The 20,507-nt window shown below is 36.3% G+C and overlaps 1 protein-coding gene across 1 annotated transcript in view; it reads right to left on the minus strand.

Moving 5' to 3' along the window:
• Positions 1–20,507, minus strand: part of LOC120630986 (Down syndrome cell adhesion molecule-like protein Dscam2) — a 155,240-nt gene that overhangs the window by 53,392 nt on the left and 81,341 nt on the right. Inside the window, exons 3-5 of the mRNA XM_039900372.1 lie at positions 15,596–15,754; positions 13,625–13,774; positions 10,505–10,625 (exon numbers count right to left, since the gene is read on the minus strand). Coding sequence (XP_039756306.1) covers positions 10,505–10,625; positions 13,625–13,774; positions 15,596–15,754 — 430 coding nt within the window. The remainder of the gene's footprint in view (positions 1–10,504; positions 10,626–13,624; positions 13,775–15,595; positions 15,755–20,507) is intronic.

The following is a 20,507-nucleotide window of genomic DNA, read 5'->3' on the forward strand; positions in this document are numbered from 1 at the left end:
ATTTTAACCGTCTGGGGGAGAAATTTTCATAACTATCTATTGCTTTAGCCAAAATACCAATTTTTAGTTGATATAACTTGAAAATTATCTCGAAAAATTGAGGTGTATCAAAAAACTCTCATTCTCTATTTCACCTGTGTACTATGCTAAATGGTAAATGACGATTAAAAAGTGTTGCCCTTTGATCCCTCAGCTGACCTTGACTGTAACGATATTAATATAAGAAGTAAAAATAACTTGTAGTGCAGTTTACGAGGCTGCATAAAATTAGTAATTCATTTAAGGGTAATTGTATATCTTTTATAACAAATTACCATGAAATCCTTGAGATGTCTTTCAATAAGTTCAAAGTTTCTATAAAACGTAAGCTTATAGAAAAATCCTATTATAATATTAAGGATTACATGTATGATAAAAAAGCTTGGTTATGAATTGCTCTTACTTCATAGCTCAATATTAACTAGACTGTGAGTTGGTGGTAACAAAAAAAACCTGGCTAAGTTTGTTGTTGGCTCTTCTTAAATCAGGGGAAGTTTGGAACCCTCCTTGCTTTAGTTTTATGTTAACGAATGCAGTTATCACCATCACTAACGTTAGTGTAAAATGTTAAATGTGAACGTTTCATAAGTGCCTGTAATAAGGTCTACATGCAAAAAACATTTTTGAATTTGAATTTGACCTTGAAGTTTAGTTCTAATATGTAACTTTTATGAGAAGTGTCAAGTGACAAATGGTCATAACCCACAAACGTTTAAAACTGAATACTCGGCCTCTTTTAAAAAGCAAAAAAGAATTCGTTATCTCTCGTTGAATTATAAAGCAATTAAGTTTAAAATAATGCGATATACGCGATTTTGCCATCGTTCAGCCATTTGTTCTGGCTGTAGGTTATACATTATGCATCAGGGCCGTAGGTCAGGACAAGGCCTTTTATATTTCGTCAATGCGTCAATGCGTCAGTGCTGTCATATCTGGAAAGATAAGACAACGATATTGATAACACTGGTAAGTTTATTTTTCCGGCTGATATTCAACACGGCGTCAGGGCCTAGGTCCATGCTAATAAAATATTTGATTTGTCTAACGGTACCTACCACTCTCTAAAATTATTAAAGATTTCAGGAAATGTAACTAGAAAAACATACGCGTTGTAATTATAAACTTCTTTGTTTTAGAAAACCGATGTACGCGTGAGAAGTAACTGGGTGCAATCTGTTTCCCACAGAGAGTTTAAAGCGCCTCGGTTGGAGTAAACAACTTCGGAATGCCTCACAATAACTCCCAGAGCATAAAGGTTACAGCGTCATTAAACATACGGACAGTCTGTCTGAGCAAATACTATTCCTTTGCTACAAAACATAAAGCTTAGCCTAGTTAATGTTTAAACACGAATAAACTTTATGTACTTTATGTACGAGCCACAAAATTATGTTTTATGAGTGAAATTCGTAAGTGTCTTTTTTTAAAAATAAAATATAAGTATAGTCGCGTCCTCGAACACTCAAGGTGGACAAAGACAACTGAGGTGGAATGCTTCCGACACGCAACAGCCAAAAGTAGAATAGCCCCGCGCGGGAAGCCGTGCGGTCCAATAACGCCTACGCCATGCAAATAGCAGCAGCCTCGACCTGTCAAGAGTGAACGACTAAGAAGTCCACGAGCAAACACAAAACAAAAAACTCTCCGCTCCTCTTCCCGCAGATGTTGTACGAGGTGACTAAGTGATATATTCACTTAGTCACAAAAGACATAAAGAGCGGTTAGTAGCGTCTTCTATGCTTCTACTACTATCTACCTTAATCACCAACCCGTCTGCCCAGCCTAGTAGTCAAGCAAAACTTTTATTGTATCGTTTCAGACTTTTTCGACTGTGTGTTGCATGTCGCGTGACGGTCGGCCGCGGAGTAGGGATAAAGTGACAGGCGCTCGTCAGAGCAGCCGAGGCCTATATGGCGGTGCCTATAGTTCACATCAGCTGGCCGTGTAGTGTATAAACTGTCACTCATTTGTGCCAGTGCTCCATGAAAACGGGCATGATATTGTATGATATATATTTATTTAATTAATTAATTATATAAATAATACTAGTATTTGTATATATGCACCACCTACGTATTTTCTTTAGCTATGTCTGTTTCACCATTGGTTGCCGTGAAGAGAAGCTTTATCGCTATCGATATAGCGACAAAGCTGCTAATTGAATACGCTGTGTTGTGATTGCTTTTCTATTTTATGTACTTTTTGTGGTGTACAATAAAAATGCATTAATTCATCATCATAATTTTTAACCCAATATTAGTAGTTAATTATCATTCATATTATAACAAAAATTGTATTCACTGTATTCTCTTATACTATATTCTTTAATATGATTTGCAAATGGCTAGTTTTATTTTTATTGGTTGTTGCTCTTATGTTTATGTTATGTCATAATCTGTATTTCGTATTAATAAATAAATAAAAAAAACAGATAAGTGTTGACTTAAAAATGTAAAAAATATGTTCTGTTTGTAAAAGTATTTTGAAGTCAGTGAGGATAAAGAAACGGTCGATATATTTACAATTTTATTGTTTGCTTTTGAACTAAACTAATCAAAAGATTGTCAACTATTCACCAATAATAAATAATAGTGCCTAATCAGTTTAAAAAAAAATGTTTTTTAGGCTGATGCCATTAAAAATGTTTCCACATTTATCATTCTCCTCGGGGACAAGATTAATGTCACCTCCGCCTATATTGCAAATTTGTAATTGACAAATGATACTCTGGAAGCTGCCCTCTTCATTATGGAAATTCATCTTTGTCACCATGATCTCCTGAAGCTTAGCACTTATTTCAACAGAAAATAACATTTTATGACAATTATTTTGGTACTAGCTATTATTCGTCTGTTGGAACCATTTGTTTTCCAGCGACAAAAAGTAGAATATGTAACTCTTCGCCCTTTCGACTAACCAAAAATCAAGTTTATTGGTTTCTTAGTAAGAGGGTGAAGACAACAAACAAGCAAATACACTTTTATAAAATTAGTAAAGAGTAGCCGATGCTCACGACTTTCTTTCAACGTTAACATTAGAACAGCGTGGAGGTCGGATCTAAGATCTGAATCCCTATCCCCTTTTAGAGATAGTTCAGTCCAGCAGTGGGATTTTATCTTGTAATTTTCCTAACAAATTAACCAATCCAATAAAGAACGGAAAGTAAGAGAAAAAGTTAAGCTACCTTTAACTGATATTCCGTCAGAGATAGAAGTCAGGCGATCAGATACTAAGCATCACTTCGACCGATTGGCGTCCACTGCTGGACATAGGCTTTTTGTTAGGCGTTCCAAAATCAACGAACCTGGACCGCTTTCCATTGGCTCCCCGCGACTCGTTTGAAGTCGTCTAACCACCTGGTTGGGGGGCAATCAACGCTGCGTTTACCCAAACGTTCAACGATTCTCCAAGTTATGTGCTCCGCACATTGCCACTTCAGCTTTGCGACTCGTTGAGAAATCTCGGTAGCTCTAGTTCTTTTACGAATCTCCTTACTTCTGATTTGAGCACGTAAAGATAATTACAAAAGTAATAAAGTAATTTAAAACTGTGGAATTCTTATTCACTTTGCTATTCACCATTGATCCGTTTGAAAATATTGGAAATAAATAATCCAAATTGATTAATGATATTTGCCACTAGCTGGCGTATAAGTCAAGAAGCGTGCAGTATATGACATATACTTACGACCGATCCAAAGTATTATTTTTAAGTAGCGGAAACTACACAGACGTCTGACGTTTGACGTTACTTCCATCAGAAAAATCTGAGTTACTCCCTAGTCGCGCCTAAGGAAGTTTTACTTCAACAAGCCAGTTCGATGCCTCATATACAAACAAATTAGGGGTATGGGTTTAATATAACAGCCAAACCTCCTGGTAAGATTGCAGTCAAGGGCTTACTTGTCATTGCCATCACCATATCAACCCATTACTGGCCTACTACAAGGCACGGGTCTCCTTCCGTAATGGGGTTCAGGTCGTAGTCCACCAACCAAAGGTAAGCTGACCAAGTGGACTGTTGGACGACTTCACACGCTTTTGTGAACATTACGGAGAACTCTTAGGCATGCAGGTTTCCCCACGATGTTTTCCTTTACCGTCAAAGCTAAACTTAGAAAAGTCAGAGATGCGTTACGGGGCTCGAACTCAGCCCCCTCGAAAATGACGACGAGAACGTAACCGCTAGGTTATGACCGCTTCACTAGTATTGGAATAAAAAACGAACCTAACTTTGGGTATAGTCGCGTAGTTGTTATCGCGTGTGTCTGTACATATTTGAAACGGAAGTTAACTACAGGAAGGAAACATAGGTACTAACATACGAACGGTGCAAGTCAAATAAAAGCATGTGAAACAACAACGTTCGGAAAACACACGTCGCTCATTTGCGCCGCTGGAGTTTCCGTGAGTTTTTGCCTCTACAATGTACAAGTGGGTCAATGGTTTGCAACTTTCAGCATGTTTTGATAGCAGAACTATTATAATAATAGTTTTTAATCTAATAAAATTCGTGTTTAGGTTTTTTAACTGCAATTTAGCCCTTGACTGCAATCTCACCTGGTGGGGAGGGATGATGCAGGCTAAGATAGTAACGGGCTAAAGTCTCAGGGGAATGGTAGTTAAATTAGAGTCAAACCGCTTATCAGTTTCTATGTGACATCGTACCGAAACGCCTAGAAGTTTAGCGGTACGTCTTTCTCGGTAGGGTGGTAACTAGCCATGTCAGAAGCCTCTTGACAGACAAAAGGATACACCACCAGGTTCATGATTTATTCATCGTCATCATGATAACTTCCGATTGACGTCTATTATAATATTTAGTGCACAAATATCTCCTGAAGCGATTTGTTAATTTTATATGTAGCAGCGTTACTACCTCAACCGAATTTTTATTTCATTTAAACCTTATTCAATTACGCCTTAATTCAATAAGCGCTTTTGAAACGTCTAATGTCTCAGTTTGTGATGACTCTACCGTCCGTTCGTACAGCAGATTCTATCAAGCAGAAGCCAGCAACAAACTCAGCAGTTGCTCTTTTACAACATCAACATTTCAAAATTACACTACAATTCTGTTTTGCGAGAGATAAAAGCGTAGCGGTGTACTCTTCGATAGAAGCAGGCGTTACTTTGGGAAATTCCATGATATTTTATGAACATTAAGCTTAATTTGCTATACTCCACGAAACGCCGCGAATCTTTATGGTGTAATTTATAATTTTTTCAATCTTTATAAAAAATTTAAAATATAAAATATACTTCACGCCAAACAGATCCTCTGCAATGTTTTGCTCTGACACCTGAGCATCCTCCGGAGATGTTACTATGTTACTAAACAATAATTATACACCAAAAAGTTTCTCCTGCTTTTCGTGGAGTATAGCAAATTAAGCTTAATGTTCATAAAATATCATGGAATTCCGCAAAGTAACGCGTGCTTCTATCTAATAGCACACCGATCCGCTTTTATCTCTCGCAAGACTGTATTAGGACTGTAATTTTGAAATGTTGATGTTGGAAAAGAGCAACTGCTGAGTTTCATGCTAGCTTCTATTCAGTAGAATCTGCCGTCCGAACGGAAGGTAGAGTCACTACAAACAGAATCATTTGATGTTCCAAAAGCGCTTATTTAATTAATACGTTACTGAAATAAATGAATTTTGAGAACGATGAGCTTTACAGCAAAATTTTTATTAAAAAATTGTATACTTACCATAATGCGATAAATAAGTTTTAACATATTATTGTAATCTTGCTTATCGACTCTATATATGTCAACTGAGAGAGAAGAGCTGTGCCCTGCAATGCTGCGATGCTTATGTTGTCAAGTATGAGAGGTCCACGTGCTTATATTATTAAACCTCCCACCCCCACACACAGCACGATCCTAGCTGTGTAAATACATCCTCGGGGAGGACACTAAATAATTCTCCGCGCAGCGTAATGCTGATATAAGGTATACCCATATTTATATTTTCTTGCTTTACTCGTTCACAGTACACAAAAACTGACATGATGTCACAACACTAGCCTCATTTGTCTCGTCGGAGTTTCGACGCGTTTTTGCGACGGAGCAATTCCACCGGCCGTCGTTAAAGTACGTGGACTGCCATTAATTTTAACTACGGCGTTGTTTTTGTTGTCACTTTTTTATAGGCTCTAACTGTACGCTAGTGATAGAATTGACGGATGTATCTTTTTACGCAGGCCGGAAGAAGATGTTATACGTTTGGCGTAAGAGTTTGTGTCGGCGTTTATGTGTTTGATCGTAACCATTCATTCTGAAAAATTGCTGCGCCAATTATTGAAACCGCTATTTTTACGTGAGTACCTATTATTTTAGGGTCTTTGATGAAACACTACACATACACTACACACTTGTGGACTATAACTAGGTCTCCTGACCTAGTATTATTATATAATAGGTCGTAATAGGTAGGTATTATTATAAAAAAGGTCGTGGGTTCGATTCCCACAACTGGAAAATGTTTGTGTGATGAACATGAATATTTTTCAGTGTCTGGGTGTTTATCTGTATATTATAAGTATTTATGTGTATTATATTCATAAAAAAATATTCAACAGCTATCTCAGTACCCATAACACAAGCTACGCTTACTTTGGGGCTAGGTGGCGATGTGTGTATTGTCGTAGTATATTTATTTTATAATATATATTTGTGAGCTAAGTTTACCCGCTAATGTCTCTATATGGGCGCCCTAATGAAGCTAGCAATCAAAGGTAATCCAAAGACTAACTCACTGTAGATTACCCATCTACTTCCTGGCACAGCTCTAAACGCGATAATCTAACTCACAGTATCGCAACGCCTCCTGATGAATTTTAATAAACTAAAGTATTTCATGTTGGGTAAAATATCTGCTCATATTTTATTTTACCTGCCCATAAGCTTCGGCATCCTATACACTCTGCTCATCCACTAAATTAAAGGCGCGGGTAAAAGGAGACTATCCACTATTAAACCGGATATTTGCGGCGGATGCATAAATTATACACGTGGAAATATCAGGAAGATGGTATAAATTAAACACACGAAAATATCCGGATGGGAGCTATTACCGGATTGTACCCGTAGTAACGAAGATAGGCGAGCGTTGCTGATTTATGAGAGCAATTTATCAAAGAGCTTTGCAGAATAACTCATAGAGAAAACGTAGAAATATGTGTTTCGAAATTTACTTTTTAGTGGAGAGTCCTTATAATGTGTTATAAGTCTTTTTGATACTGGAATTCTGGGCGTGTTTCCACCGAGAAGTTTCCACTTTGTTTGCTGGTTGAAGTAAAACTTCTTTAGGTGCGACTAGGGAGTAACTCAGATTTTCTTCTGACGAAAGTAACGCTTACGTCAGACGTCTGTGTAGTTTCCGCTATTTAAAAATAATAATTTGGATTGGTCGTGAGTATTTGTCATATAGTCAACGCTTCTTGACTTATACGCCAGCTAGTGGCAAATGGCGTAATCCATTAGGTTTATTTATGCCCAATATTTACAAACGGATCAATTGTGAATAGCAAATTGCATAAAAATTCAACAGTTGTAAAAAAAATATTTTAAATTGCAAAGTTTTTTGAAAATCTCTGAATATACGTGTTTATTTATTATTTTTGTAATAAATAAATTATACAAACAAATTCTTATGAAGACATGTCCAAGGAAAATTTTACTTTTTCATCGATAAATAATTATAAAAGTTTTACTTCAGTCGCGCATAAAGGTTACACGCACACACTTTTTTAAATTGGTATTGTATGTTGCAGCGCAAACCAACTGTTGGCAACATCGCGCGTTTCGTGTGCGACGATGTACAAAGATCGACGCAAGCGCCACCTCGGCAGCTTGTCGGTTGTTGTGACGTCAGCATCAGGTCACCAAGAAGGGGGAAAATATAGCGGATCTGGCCTGAGGGTGGCATGACACCACAGGGCACTTTTGGCTGTGACTTCGAATAGGACACAACCATTTTAGTATAATAAATCGAGTGTGCAAATTAAGTATCGCGGTGTGTTTCATTTTTACACAACATGTTGTAACTTCGAATTGGACTTCTTATTTCGCGACTTCCTAGAATAATTTCGGAAATAGCTCATTAGGACATGAGGATGAGGTCATGTTTCATAATAATTAGAGATTAAAAATGCACTAGAAATTAACAAAATCCAGTTACTCAAGGTCATATTTCTGTTCCGGCGTAGCTGACTTAATTGGTTTAAGATTTAATTGGTTAATATCATCGTATAATTAGTTATTTTGAACGAATTTTATCTGACTCTTGTTTATCTTTAAACAGCGACTATAGCCTTATGCGTAAGTGGCAAATATGCCCTTATCACATAGAACAGGAAACAAGGACGCTGAATGTTTTCATCAATAATTAATCAATGCTACACAAATATCTTGTTACAAATTTTGTTTTACATATTCGCAATACTGTTAGAGATTAATTCTTGATTCTATATATTTTCCAAATGATGCTTCATCATTAAGACTTATAGGCTTACGAATAAGTACCCAACACTGAAGTATATTATGATGAAACAATTGTTCTGTAAGCCCAATCTGACTTATAGGTATTAATACAAGCTTTTGCCCGCGTTCTTCGTACGTATTTTTTAATTTTTTTTACGAAACCCGTGGTAACCGTTTGCTATATTTATGTTACTATTCGTCTTTTCAACTAAATCTTTGCCAAAAATCAGGTAGTTTGATTTCTTAGTAAGGAAGTGTAGGAAAGACAAACTAACAAATAAACATAATGTCGCATTGACAATATTAGTACGTTATGTAAATAAAGCTTTATTTGCTATTATCCGCGAAAAGCAGGAGAATCTGTATGGTGTAATTTATAATGTTATACAAAATATTACATACTTGCGACGAAGGCTTGAGACTTGATTTAAGGGAACTATTGGAAATTATTAAACATAATAATAAGAGGTTCGAATTACTAAACGAACAAATAAAGTTATAAACATCACCTCTATTGAACATATTCAGAGGTACTAATGAGGTGGGAGGGGCTTAGATAGATAAGGTGGGGTAAGAACATTTGGCGAATTTTTCACTTAACAATTATTAACTGTAAAGTAAACACCTCCTGATGATGCTCCGGTTTCGGAGTGAAACGTGCGAAGAGGGTACATTGCCGAATATCTATTTGTTGTGGAGTATAAGGATTGAAGAAATTATAAATAACACCAAACAGATTCTCCTGCTTTTCATGGAGAACAGCAAATGAAGCTTAATTTCCATGATATGGAATTCCGCAAAGTAACACTGCTTCTATCCAATAATATTAGTACGGATTACTCTCCCTTTACATTACGTTAGTATTCAATAATGTTGTGTTTGCTTTCAATACGAACACAAAGCTAATAATGTCTTAGCGAGTTAAAACTAGCGTGGTTTACACACAACCAATACACGTGCGAGTTAAGCTGTTTACTTTCTAAACAACCACTTAACATACTTGTAGGTTTGTTTCTATGCCTTGGGTGTCCCAATGAAAACAAAATACCTATTATGTAACATGTTCTGACTATTTTAATATATATGACAAGTGGGACAAGGGACTTTTTTATATTTATTAAGTTATACTTCTTAAGCGGCGTTAGGAAAAAATCATGGGAGTGAAATTATACGATGAAACGAAATGCGCGCGCATATTGCTACACGATTTTAGCAGGATTAAGGTAGTTGCAAAACATCAATGGGAATACATCGTCCGCCAGCTCACTTTTTACGATACTTGCGCACACCGTCACAAAAATCCGGCACCAAGAAGTTAGCTATAGGTATGACAGTGTACAGTTTCTTTTGTAGTATATCTATTTTTTCTATTGTTAGTGTTGTTTTCTCTACAAACGTAGAATAAGGTGTATGATTGTTGTGATTTTGAAAACATTTTTGTCTTGTTACGCCAAAGAAGTATAACTTCTAACGTGTGTGTACTTATGTACACGACATAAGTACACACACGTTTTTTATTTTTATTCCACTACCAGTTACCCCTTGACTGCAATCTCACCTGGTGTAACGTTATTACACGCATGCAGTCTAAGATAGTAGCGGACTAACCTGTTAGGGAGAAAGGTAGTCATACCCCTAATCGGTTTCTACGCGACATCGCACCGGAACACTAAATCGCTTAGCAGTAAGTTGAAAATAAGGCGATCATAAGGTAATGTGTATCATGAAACCAAAATTCGATAATACTGCTATAGTGCAAGATTGAGTCGCAGTTCTTATCGCCCGTCTCTGGAGCGTAAACCATACACTTAAATTAAATCTAGTGAGATGAATAAAAATAAAAAAAAAACTAAAAACTGCACTACCCAGGGCAGTCTAATATTGTCGCAATTATAAACCCAGCCATTTCAGCCGACCCGAGCGTCGATCGGTCCTTCAAGCTACGTGCACTGTTAGTCTGTAAAAAGGTACTTACATGATGGTAGGTGGTGGGTTGGCGTGCGCGAGGCACGGGAGCACGGCGTCCCCGCCGCGCCTTGCGCTGGCCTCCCACACCCCGCCCCACAGAGCACGCGGCGCGGTAGACGTACTCATAGCTATGCAGGAACAAACACAAAGGATGAAAGGAGATTGCAGTACAAAAAAGGTGTCAATGGTCGAAAAGTTATATGTATATGTTATTTCCCGCATTTTTCGTCCGTGTTTACTATTAAACGGGATTTGTAAGAATCCATATCCTTACAATTCCCGTGGGAACGGTTGGTTTTCCACGGATACAAAGTGTCCCACGTTACCCTTCGTCCTTTCAAGTAACTCTATACCATAAATCACAAGATTATTGGTTGCTTAGTTATGAGGTGGAAACAAACAAATAAACTAAAACAGCATCTCATTCATAATATTAACTAGGATTACCAAATACACACATAGACCTTTTTCATTTATTTAGACAATGTTTGTTGTTATGTTAAAAGAACTGTTTTTTATTTTATACAGCAAATGGTGCAAATTCTTCTGTACTAAAATTTCTTAACTAAACTAAATTCACTAGTCTCTAAAAAGGGCTACGTTTTTCAAACCTGAATTTGACTTGTCCTTGAACAGAAGTGGTACTATATTACCTCAGGCGGTATGACTCAATACGGCCGAGTTGTGCGCGAAATATAATAGCTTACTTTGTATTAATTCGACGGATACAATGTTCATTGTAAGGCCAACATCTCCTGAGGATGCTCCGGGGTCGGATATGATGGAATAACGCAAAGTAACGCCAGCTTCTATGCAATAATCGCAGCCATCTTCGAGAAAGATAAGTTAACAAATGAGTCATCCTGAGAGTTCTAGATAAATGTTTCTAGTATATATTATGCTTTCTCAGGTTTCAGACAAATAAAAGATGGATTTAATAAAACCATAACACCTTCACAACGGTTAATATAACTTTATCCAGTTTGACAATTCAAAGTTAATCTTCGATCTATTAAATTATATGCCATTGTATCGTTTATAATATTTATTGTATTGCAATGGATTTCCAACTGACCAAAATTTATCATTTCTTTAAACTGACAGCTATGGTCATTAAACGTATATTTGTTCATGTTTTAAAACTAGGGCAATACTACTTTGTATTAATGTCAATAAAGCTTGAGCTCAGCACTCAGCAAGTTTATTAATGGAAAGATAATTTGAAGAGCGTTAAATTACTGTAGCATGTTATTAGAGGATTAATTACATGAAGTACATTTCGCACAGAAGTCAAAGAGCTTCCTATTTTATAATAAGAGTATTTAAATAGCGAATACTGCAAATTAGAATGTCTGTTGGAATTATTAATTACTGTACGTAATGTTAAGATAAAACTCAAAGTAAAAAGTTCATTAAAGTTGGATTATAAGTGGCAAATTCAGAAAGAAATAGCCCATTTTTATGAAGCTTATATCGTCAGAAAGGACTAAATACTACACAAAGTACATAACAATTTGTGCAATTAAAATACAATTTTAATGCCATAAGAACTGAGACTCAGATCAACCTCAAATCGTTATCAAAGGAAAACTCAAAGACAAGACTGAATGAGAAAATAACAAGTAGATTTTAGAAGCATAATCCAATTAAGCTTTCATTTTTATACTATGTCAATAACAACGTTGCCCACGTAGACTTTTATAATAATAATAATAATAAATATTTATCTTATGAAAATTAAGCTTAATTTACTACACTCCGCGAACAGCCGCAGAATCTGTATGGTCATATGGTGTAATTTATAATTACTTCAATCCGTATAATGAATAATTGTTTTAACAATTAGATATTCATTGTAAAGTCAACATCTCCTGAGGATACTCCGGTTTCGGAGCGAAACGTGCGTGCAGATCCTCGGCAATGTACCCTACATTGCCGAGGATCTGCTTGTTGTGGAGTATACGGATTGAAGTAATTATACATTTACACCATACAGATTCTGCTGCTGTTCGCGGAGTGTAGCTAATTAAGCTTAATTTTCATAATATATTATGGATTTCCGCAAAGTACTATTACTCCGATGAAGTAATATTATTTCATCGGAGTATCTTACTATTTTGGTAGCTATTCGAAGTTAACAGAATTAAGCTTGCAAATGCGATGTGGCACAAAGAAAATTTCGATGCGACCTTTGAATGGATTCAAAATGAGTCAGGCATACTTCGACAAAAAACCACGTATCTCGCTGTTATAAAATTAATTTTACTCACGACAGTTAAATATCCAAAATAACGACTATGGTAAAAAAAAGCGATAAAGGTAATGGAGATGTAATTGTGATTAAGATAATTAAAATAAAACCACTGATTTGACTCCACTTAATGCTTGGTTACTTAAGACGTTTTGCTCGTAGCGCCTAAGAGATTGTAAGAATAGCAAAGAGTTTACACTTCACATCCACACCTGGATCACAAATGAAGATGATTCATTCATAAGTGAAACTGAGGCATAACGTAAGTAAGAAGAACATCTTCTTCTTCTTAAAGTACCCACTCTAACAAAGTTCAACGATCATTCTAGCAAACTGAACTTTAGCACATTAGCTCTGAAAAGTGACCGAGTGCTTTTATTGAACCAGTGACGAAGGTTATTCAACCAGGATTTTCTTCTCCTTCCGATGCCACTTTTGCCTTCTATCTTTCAAGATCTTGTACCTTTTAAGGAGAACATAGAACCGCCAATATTTTTTCAGCTAAGAGATTTGCAAACTATTGACGGCCGATAGGCGCAGTGGGCAGCGACCCTGCTTTCTGAGCCAAGGCCGTGGGTAAGATTCCCACAACTGGACAATGTTTGTGTGATGAACATGAATGTTTTTCAGTGTCTGGGTGTTTATCTATGTATAATAAGTATTTATGTATATTATTCATATAATTATTTATCAGTCATCTTATTACCCATAACACAAGCCATGTTTACTTTGGCGCTAGATGGCGATGTGTGTATGGTCGTAGTTTATTTATTTATTATTTATTATTATTTATTCTAGGAGCATTATTTGTGAGTAGAATGGTTCTGATGATAATGAACAAACAGTTGATGATCCTGTACATGATCTGACACTTACGAGCAACATCGATACTGATCGGAGGACTCCTGCGTCGCTCGCCCGTAAGCGAGTCCAGAACGGAGCAGGAGTATTGAGCACGTGAGTCCTCAACGCGGACGGAGCGCACGATCAGCTTCCAGCCCTCGTCAACCAGCAGGGTCGGGCCAGCTGTTCCAATAAAAAAGAACACTTTAGGTTAAATAACACTATTTTTAAAGAATGCTGAGCGCTGTGCGTCCCACTTCGATTCTATGCAGGGGCCAGTCGGGAATTTATAATTTTTGAATTTTCTCTGGTATAACCTGTTGGGAGGCTTCGGCCGTGGCTAGTCCCTCATACCTCGTTCGTTCGTTCGATTTATACGTTCCGGTACGATAATGCGTAGAAAGCGATTAGGGGTTTAGGTTTAATATAACTTCGATTCCCCTACCATCTTACACGATATCATCCTTACCAGTAAGTGATATTGCAGTCAAGAGTGGAAAAGTCACACAATACAAAGGTCTCTCGATAACAAAAAAATTAAAATAATTTATACTAAAATGACTTCTATGATCGTTAAGTAATCTCAACAACCCATTAACGGGTGGTTGAGATTGAAAACTAAGAACATTAAATTGCTTGGTGCCACATATTTATCGGTGACACAAGCGTTACACTAAACCAGAAGAGAAAAAAAAACAGAAGTTATTATTTATATCTAAATTGTATTGAATGGTATTAAACAGAACACCTCTAACTAGCAACACCACAGCGCTCAACATTGCAACCAGTGAGGTTGATTTGTCCACATTCGAATTATTTATTGGGTGAATTGGAGAACGGTAAATCTGGCCTACATGGATTAATGAACAGATATTAGCTGTAACCCAGTGCTCTCATTAATTTAAGTATCCAATTAGGTACTGGTTGAATAATGAAACCTACTTATGTAACTACAACCATTTAAAACAATAAATTATTGATTGATCTGTTTTCCACAAGTAGATACAATAAATAAACTCTTTTTCCCTTTCGTCAAAAGGCAGTTTTTGGAAAAGTAGGTATCTTAAATTTAGTCTAGCATTTTTTTGACCCATCTGAAGAGTAAGTTGAAAACAAACAGAGCTACACTTCACAGGGCATGCAAGGAGCACGTCCTGCACCATGCCGTCCTGTGTCCATCAATTTGGGCGTTAGTGTTAAGCCTTATGTGTCTGTAATTATACCGGCAACCATGCCCTTCATGACATGTTCATGACCGGAACACAGCATTGCAACATTGCTGCTTAGCGGCAGAAATAAGCATAGCGATAGTTTTTCCCCAGATAAACAGGTTGTGATAGCATGATAAGGGTGGTTCATTTTCTATGCAAATGAAAAAGTAAGCATTGCAAGTATTCCGCCAGATTCCACCCGAATTTTTTCCCAAAGCTTGGCAGCGAGCGCACTCCAGGCTACAAAAGTCGATAATACCAACTGTTATGTAACAGGAGGTAATTTTATTGCAGCCAATACAGATTACGTTCGTTCCAAAATGCCAAATTAACGTCTGCCACAAACGAAATTAAGCTTTGAAGATTTTTACTTAAAATTGAATAAACCGATCCCCAAGGGGAATTTGTTTGAATTAAAAAGAAAACGTAATCAAATAAAGGTGATTCGTAGCGGAAGGCAGATAGACGGGCCACGTATAAATTGGAAGGTTGCCAAAGGTAACGCAAAAGCAAAATAAGGTTAGATATAGTTTTTTTTTTGGATTTTCAATATTTATAGAGGTTTACGTTATAATTTTGAAAGTGTAGAACTATAGCGAAATACAAGTTTGCTAGAAAGTCTATCTCTTAGATTGGGTTGAATGTACCTATATGTTTGGTAAACAGGTCGTAATTTTAGAAGATCGTTGCTAGAAGTTTTATCTTCGATCCAAGTTGAAAGTTGTGTTGGAACATACGATGCAGTTATGAATTCAACTCGAAACATTAATTGCATTTAATTTGTTTAGCTTACAGTAATGATCCCCTGCTGATAGAACGGCGTCGTCTCTGTACCACGCAGCAACGGATGAATGGTCTCTAACCGCGGTCGGCGTCGCACAAGTCAGCAGCGCTGGCCCACCCACCTCCGCCGGTGTTGACGTAACATGCACCTGCCACTCCTGCCACACCACTATGGACAAACAAAATTGTTCAATAGGCCACCTAAAATAAATTAACAATACAACGTAACTGGGTGTCCTACAGGGTTCTATTTTTTTTTTGTTTTTGGTCTATGTAAATGACAGTTGTGAAATTGTACCGTTTGCAAATGATATATCTGATTTGTTTAAGACTGACCGAAGTAATCACATTAGCTGATAATGTAAAACGTAGTATAGTGCGTGTGTCTTACTGCTTTACTATATATACCCTATATTTAAACGAAAAACAAAACGAAATGTATGTAATTTATGTGAACAAAATTTGGGCAACAAATTCATAAGAAAGTTATGATAGTCACTAAAGAAGAAGTAAGTTGGGTGCCTATATTGCGAGATACCAGCGAATATACTTGAATCAGCCGCGTAATCAGTTAGAAAAAATTGACAGCTTACCGACGCGCGACGTTAGAAGAGACAGACAGGTTTGACTATATTGCGTACTTTTATGGTGTGATCTTCTACTGGATCTTGTTATGGGCACCGCTGATAAAGATTTTTTAATATATAATAGAATGAATTACGTTGAACTTAAGCAATACCTTTTGGTCAAATTTAAAGAAAACATTTAAATATGGTGGAGGCCTACTTGTTATAAATGAATTTTGAATTTGTATAGAGTTTTGCTTGGATGAAAGAAATTTAAGGAATCACTAAAGCGTTTAAATTTAATTATAAAGACTTATTGTATTTTTTAATAGATGATCGCTATTGAAATTATCAATTGTCTGAGACTTGATCAGACACAATTTCTTGGTTTGCCGAGGCTCCTCGGAGGGCTCCTTAAGGCGGTCGGTCAAGGTTAATGTCAATACTTAAGATCTCAAAATAGGAGTTTTAATTAATTACTCGAACAATCTATATTGAAGTAGGTGACTAGGGTTAAATTCTCCTTTTCTCCTTTGAGTGAAGATGCCAAATGCGATAAACTTTACTAGCTCGTCAGCATCAGCGTTGTTAGCTCTCTGCTATGTATCTCTCAAAATAGAAGTAATAAGGAGCTTGGACACACTACGCAACTCCAGTATCCACTCCTAAGTTGTAGGATTGGGGAAGAAATAACAATAATAATAATAGTTTTTATTTGCTTAAAATTACAATGTTTTTCTAAAATTACCCTGGACCCCCAACTAGGATATCTATAGGGTCAGATCTTAGTAATTAACCAAGAACTGTCTGAATTTTCACTATAAATGAAAATTTTATTTGCCTTATCTGATTCATCTAATATTGAACTACTAACTCCAGAATAACATCTCCGTCATGAAATCCACAGCACTATTCATACAATTTCGCAGGAAATGCAAATATTCCCTTATCACCGAAAACCTGTTTAACGCTATTCAGTCCAGAGTTTCAACCTAAGAAGTTTGTAGTCTTAAACCAACACACCCTATGTATACCGACCTCATTGAAAATTCGGTTACCCTTAATGCTAAACATAACGTATAGTGTGTAGCAAATGTAGTGAACTAGTTTGAACAGCTCTGCGGTTACCTCAAAGCCCCTCAAAGACCGCAGCTCGCGTTAAATCCGGGCTCGAGATGTGCTTATTTCGGATTACTTAAATAATATCAACATTATCTAATTTACTCAAAATAACTACTGGTTTGCCGGAACTAATACCTCTCGACCTGGCTAGTAACTTTTATTATGTAACACTGTCTATTGATTAACGAGTATGTTGTACTGAATAGAGGAAGCGTTCGAAAGTAGAATAAAAGTATTATTTTACGTTTCTTCTAACTGTTTCTCGCTAAGAACCTATTTCACCGTTGAAAGTAAGCCCGATCAAGCAAGCCAAACTGCGTTAAGGACCGCAGTTTTGACATGTGAAGGTATAGCAAATAAACTTGGTTTCCAAAGTGAAAAGTGTCATTTAACCACCCCATTTCGTTTCGTGACGTTGCCTCACGATGCTTTCCTTCACCATAGAGGCAAGTCATAGTTTTATTGCTTAAAACGCACATAAGTTACAAAAGTAAAAGGGTGCGTGCTAGGATTCGAACTCCGAAACCCAAAGTAGAATATGTGATATCCTAAATACAGTTATAACTAGTTAGGAGTCAGATACTCACCCACACCAGGGCCAAATTATGACTTTTACCTAAATATATTCAAATATTTGTGGGTCATAGTAAACCTTGTTTTGATACATATATATAAATAAAAAAATAAAAATAAATAAAATAAAAGTGAAGTCGAAGTCGACAGATGACATCAAGTCGAAGTGAAACTGGGAGCCGCTGGAGGAAGCGGCCTAGGATTGTGGATTGTTTAACTCCCTACAGAAGACCGTGTACAGAACTAGACGTCACTCTGTTAGAGGGATGATGACGATGACTTGATTATTATCGTGAAAATTATATCCAGTAAATCTTGAAGAGGTTTCAAACGCACCCTAGCCTATGGTTTTTTTTTTATAATTACTCAAAAGGGGAATTAAAGCATGAACCTATTAAGTCAACTATACCTACGAATGCAACATTTTGAATAAGGCAAGTTTTTCACTGCTGGCACTGATGTTGCTTGATTTTAAAATAATTCTAAAAAGTTGGAATTTTGCTATGTACATATTCATTATTGGGTAAAATCACATAATATTAATCCGCCGCGGGACCATAATCCGACCAGCGTTTACCAATGAACGTTAAATTAGCATACTGGCAACATTGAGCGGCAGGCTGTAAAAGTTGATTGCCGACGAAGCCCGACCTGGCCGACAGGTAGATACTTATCTATTGGAAATATATAACACTGCCTCAGTACTATCTCGGGCTGCCTAGGTACGAATCAGAAAGCTTTGAAGTTTCAAATCGCTAATTACCAGTTATCCTAATTGCGACAAACCTCAATCTTTCCTAATGAAAATGTCTGGGAACTTCGATTGGAAAATATTTAGTCGCTAGGCCATGCAATGTGAAGATCTCCACGGCAGATATTATGTCTAGCAGTGAAGTAAGCATATCGATGGAGATGAGGTGCACCCTTATTACTATCCCATTGTTTTTTTGTTTAAGAGCACAAATCTACGATGCTGCTGCAATGCGGGTTGGAAATAAAAGCTTTTTTGGACGAAGGAGAATACTAATTAGCCAGCTCTATTTTCAATAATAGGAAAATAAATATATATAAGTCTTGTATGATGCTATGCTATATTTATTTTATTTTATTCTTTGTTTATACTGTTTCATAATCAAATAAACATCTATTATGAATTAATTATTTCTTGATTCTCATTTTGTTGTATCATCCTCTATTTTGTCTTGTAGAACGAGTAAGACTATCTTTGGCTCAGCTCATAATATTTTCGTAATCAACTTGTTTTTCTTCGAAACTAGGACGCCAACTAGCAGCCTTTTATTTTACAAATTATTCAACTTCCCTCTTTGAATACCACTCAACTCGCTATCTTGAAAAATAATTGTTTTTTCTTTTCTTTGTTACCGTTATTATTCTTTCCACTGACTTTTCCAAGATAAGGAAATATAATTCAAAAAAATGCAGAACATTTTGAGTTGTAGTAATGGTTGGGCGGTTCGGTTGAGGAACTACACCAATTAAGTGTTTCCGATCTGTAATTGTTTTGTTCGGCGTACAATTTCTTCATTTTGGGAATAGCTTTTCAACACGCAAGCTTCTACATTTTAACTCTAGAAATAACAATCTGAATAAATTGATTGCAAGATTTAAAGTTATTTTATATGATTTAGTCATTTAAAATCATTTCATTCATGCTTATATGATTTTGTCGATGGCGTCGTAGACACTAAGTGGATTTCAACCTTAACCCGTTGCATAGTATGCAAGCCTTTCGTTGAAAAATCCCACTCTCAGGTTTTGTTTCCGTAGCACGCGACATTTCTGATAGTAGACATACTCTAGTAACGTCTTTAAGATATCGATGATTTGAGCACCTGACTCTGTTTTCAGAGTGCAGCCCAGTCCTGGTGAGTTCTTTACTCAGCTTTCTTATTTAAGTTGTTTAACCAGACCTGGGGAATTTTATTCTTGAATAATTCGGTTCCTGTGCATGCGTGATTGCCGTTCTTCTCAGTAGCTGGAGCTGTTTAGTCGGTCTAAGCTTTGCAGGTAATACAACAGTGGGATAGCCACTGCACTGAGAGTTACACGTATACAAACTTGAAAAAGGTCTGTGAGACAAATCCCCGCATTTAGTGTAACAATTTTGCGCTATTTTGTGTTAATAATATGATCTCAGTTCTTTACTTCGTATTTAGTATTTTATATATATTTATATTTATATTTATAGTCTTTTTATTTTTGTTTATGACTTTAGTTGCCAATATATAATTTTATAGGTCTGAGGTTTTTATAAAAATTAAAAAGAAATTATCGTAAATTCTACAAAAGTTAGACTCGGAGTTTGAATCAGGGGTGTCATAATTTTTTTTTTTTTAAAAACTATGAAAACATTAAGATTGATAGTTGTGTTTGTTTTTTAATGCTTAAATATTTTAATTAACAATTAAATAATATGTAATTTTCCTTTAATTTATTTACATGAAAAAAATTAACCCATTTAAATATTATACACTATAAAGATGGTATACTCAATTTATATATAACAAGCGGGTCTTTGAGACCTACCCCTACGTCCATGTAACACTTTTCCATCCCCATGACACCGGCTTAAATAAAAGCATACAAAAGTTAACTCATTTGTCAGGCTTAACAAATTGAAAGAAAAAGGTTTTTAATTAG

Source organism: Pararge aegeria, chromosome 2 (genome assembly GCF_905163445.1).
Source record: "Pararge aegeria chromosome 2, ilParAegt1.1, whole genome shotgun sequence".
Classification (NCBI taxonomy): domain Eukaryota; kingdom Metazoa; phylum Arthropoda; class Insecta; order Lepidoptera; family Nymphalidae; genus Pararge; species Pararge aegeria.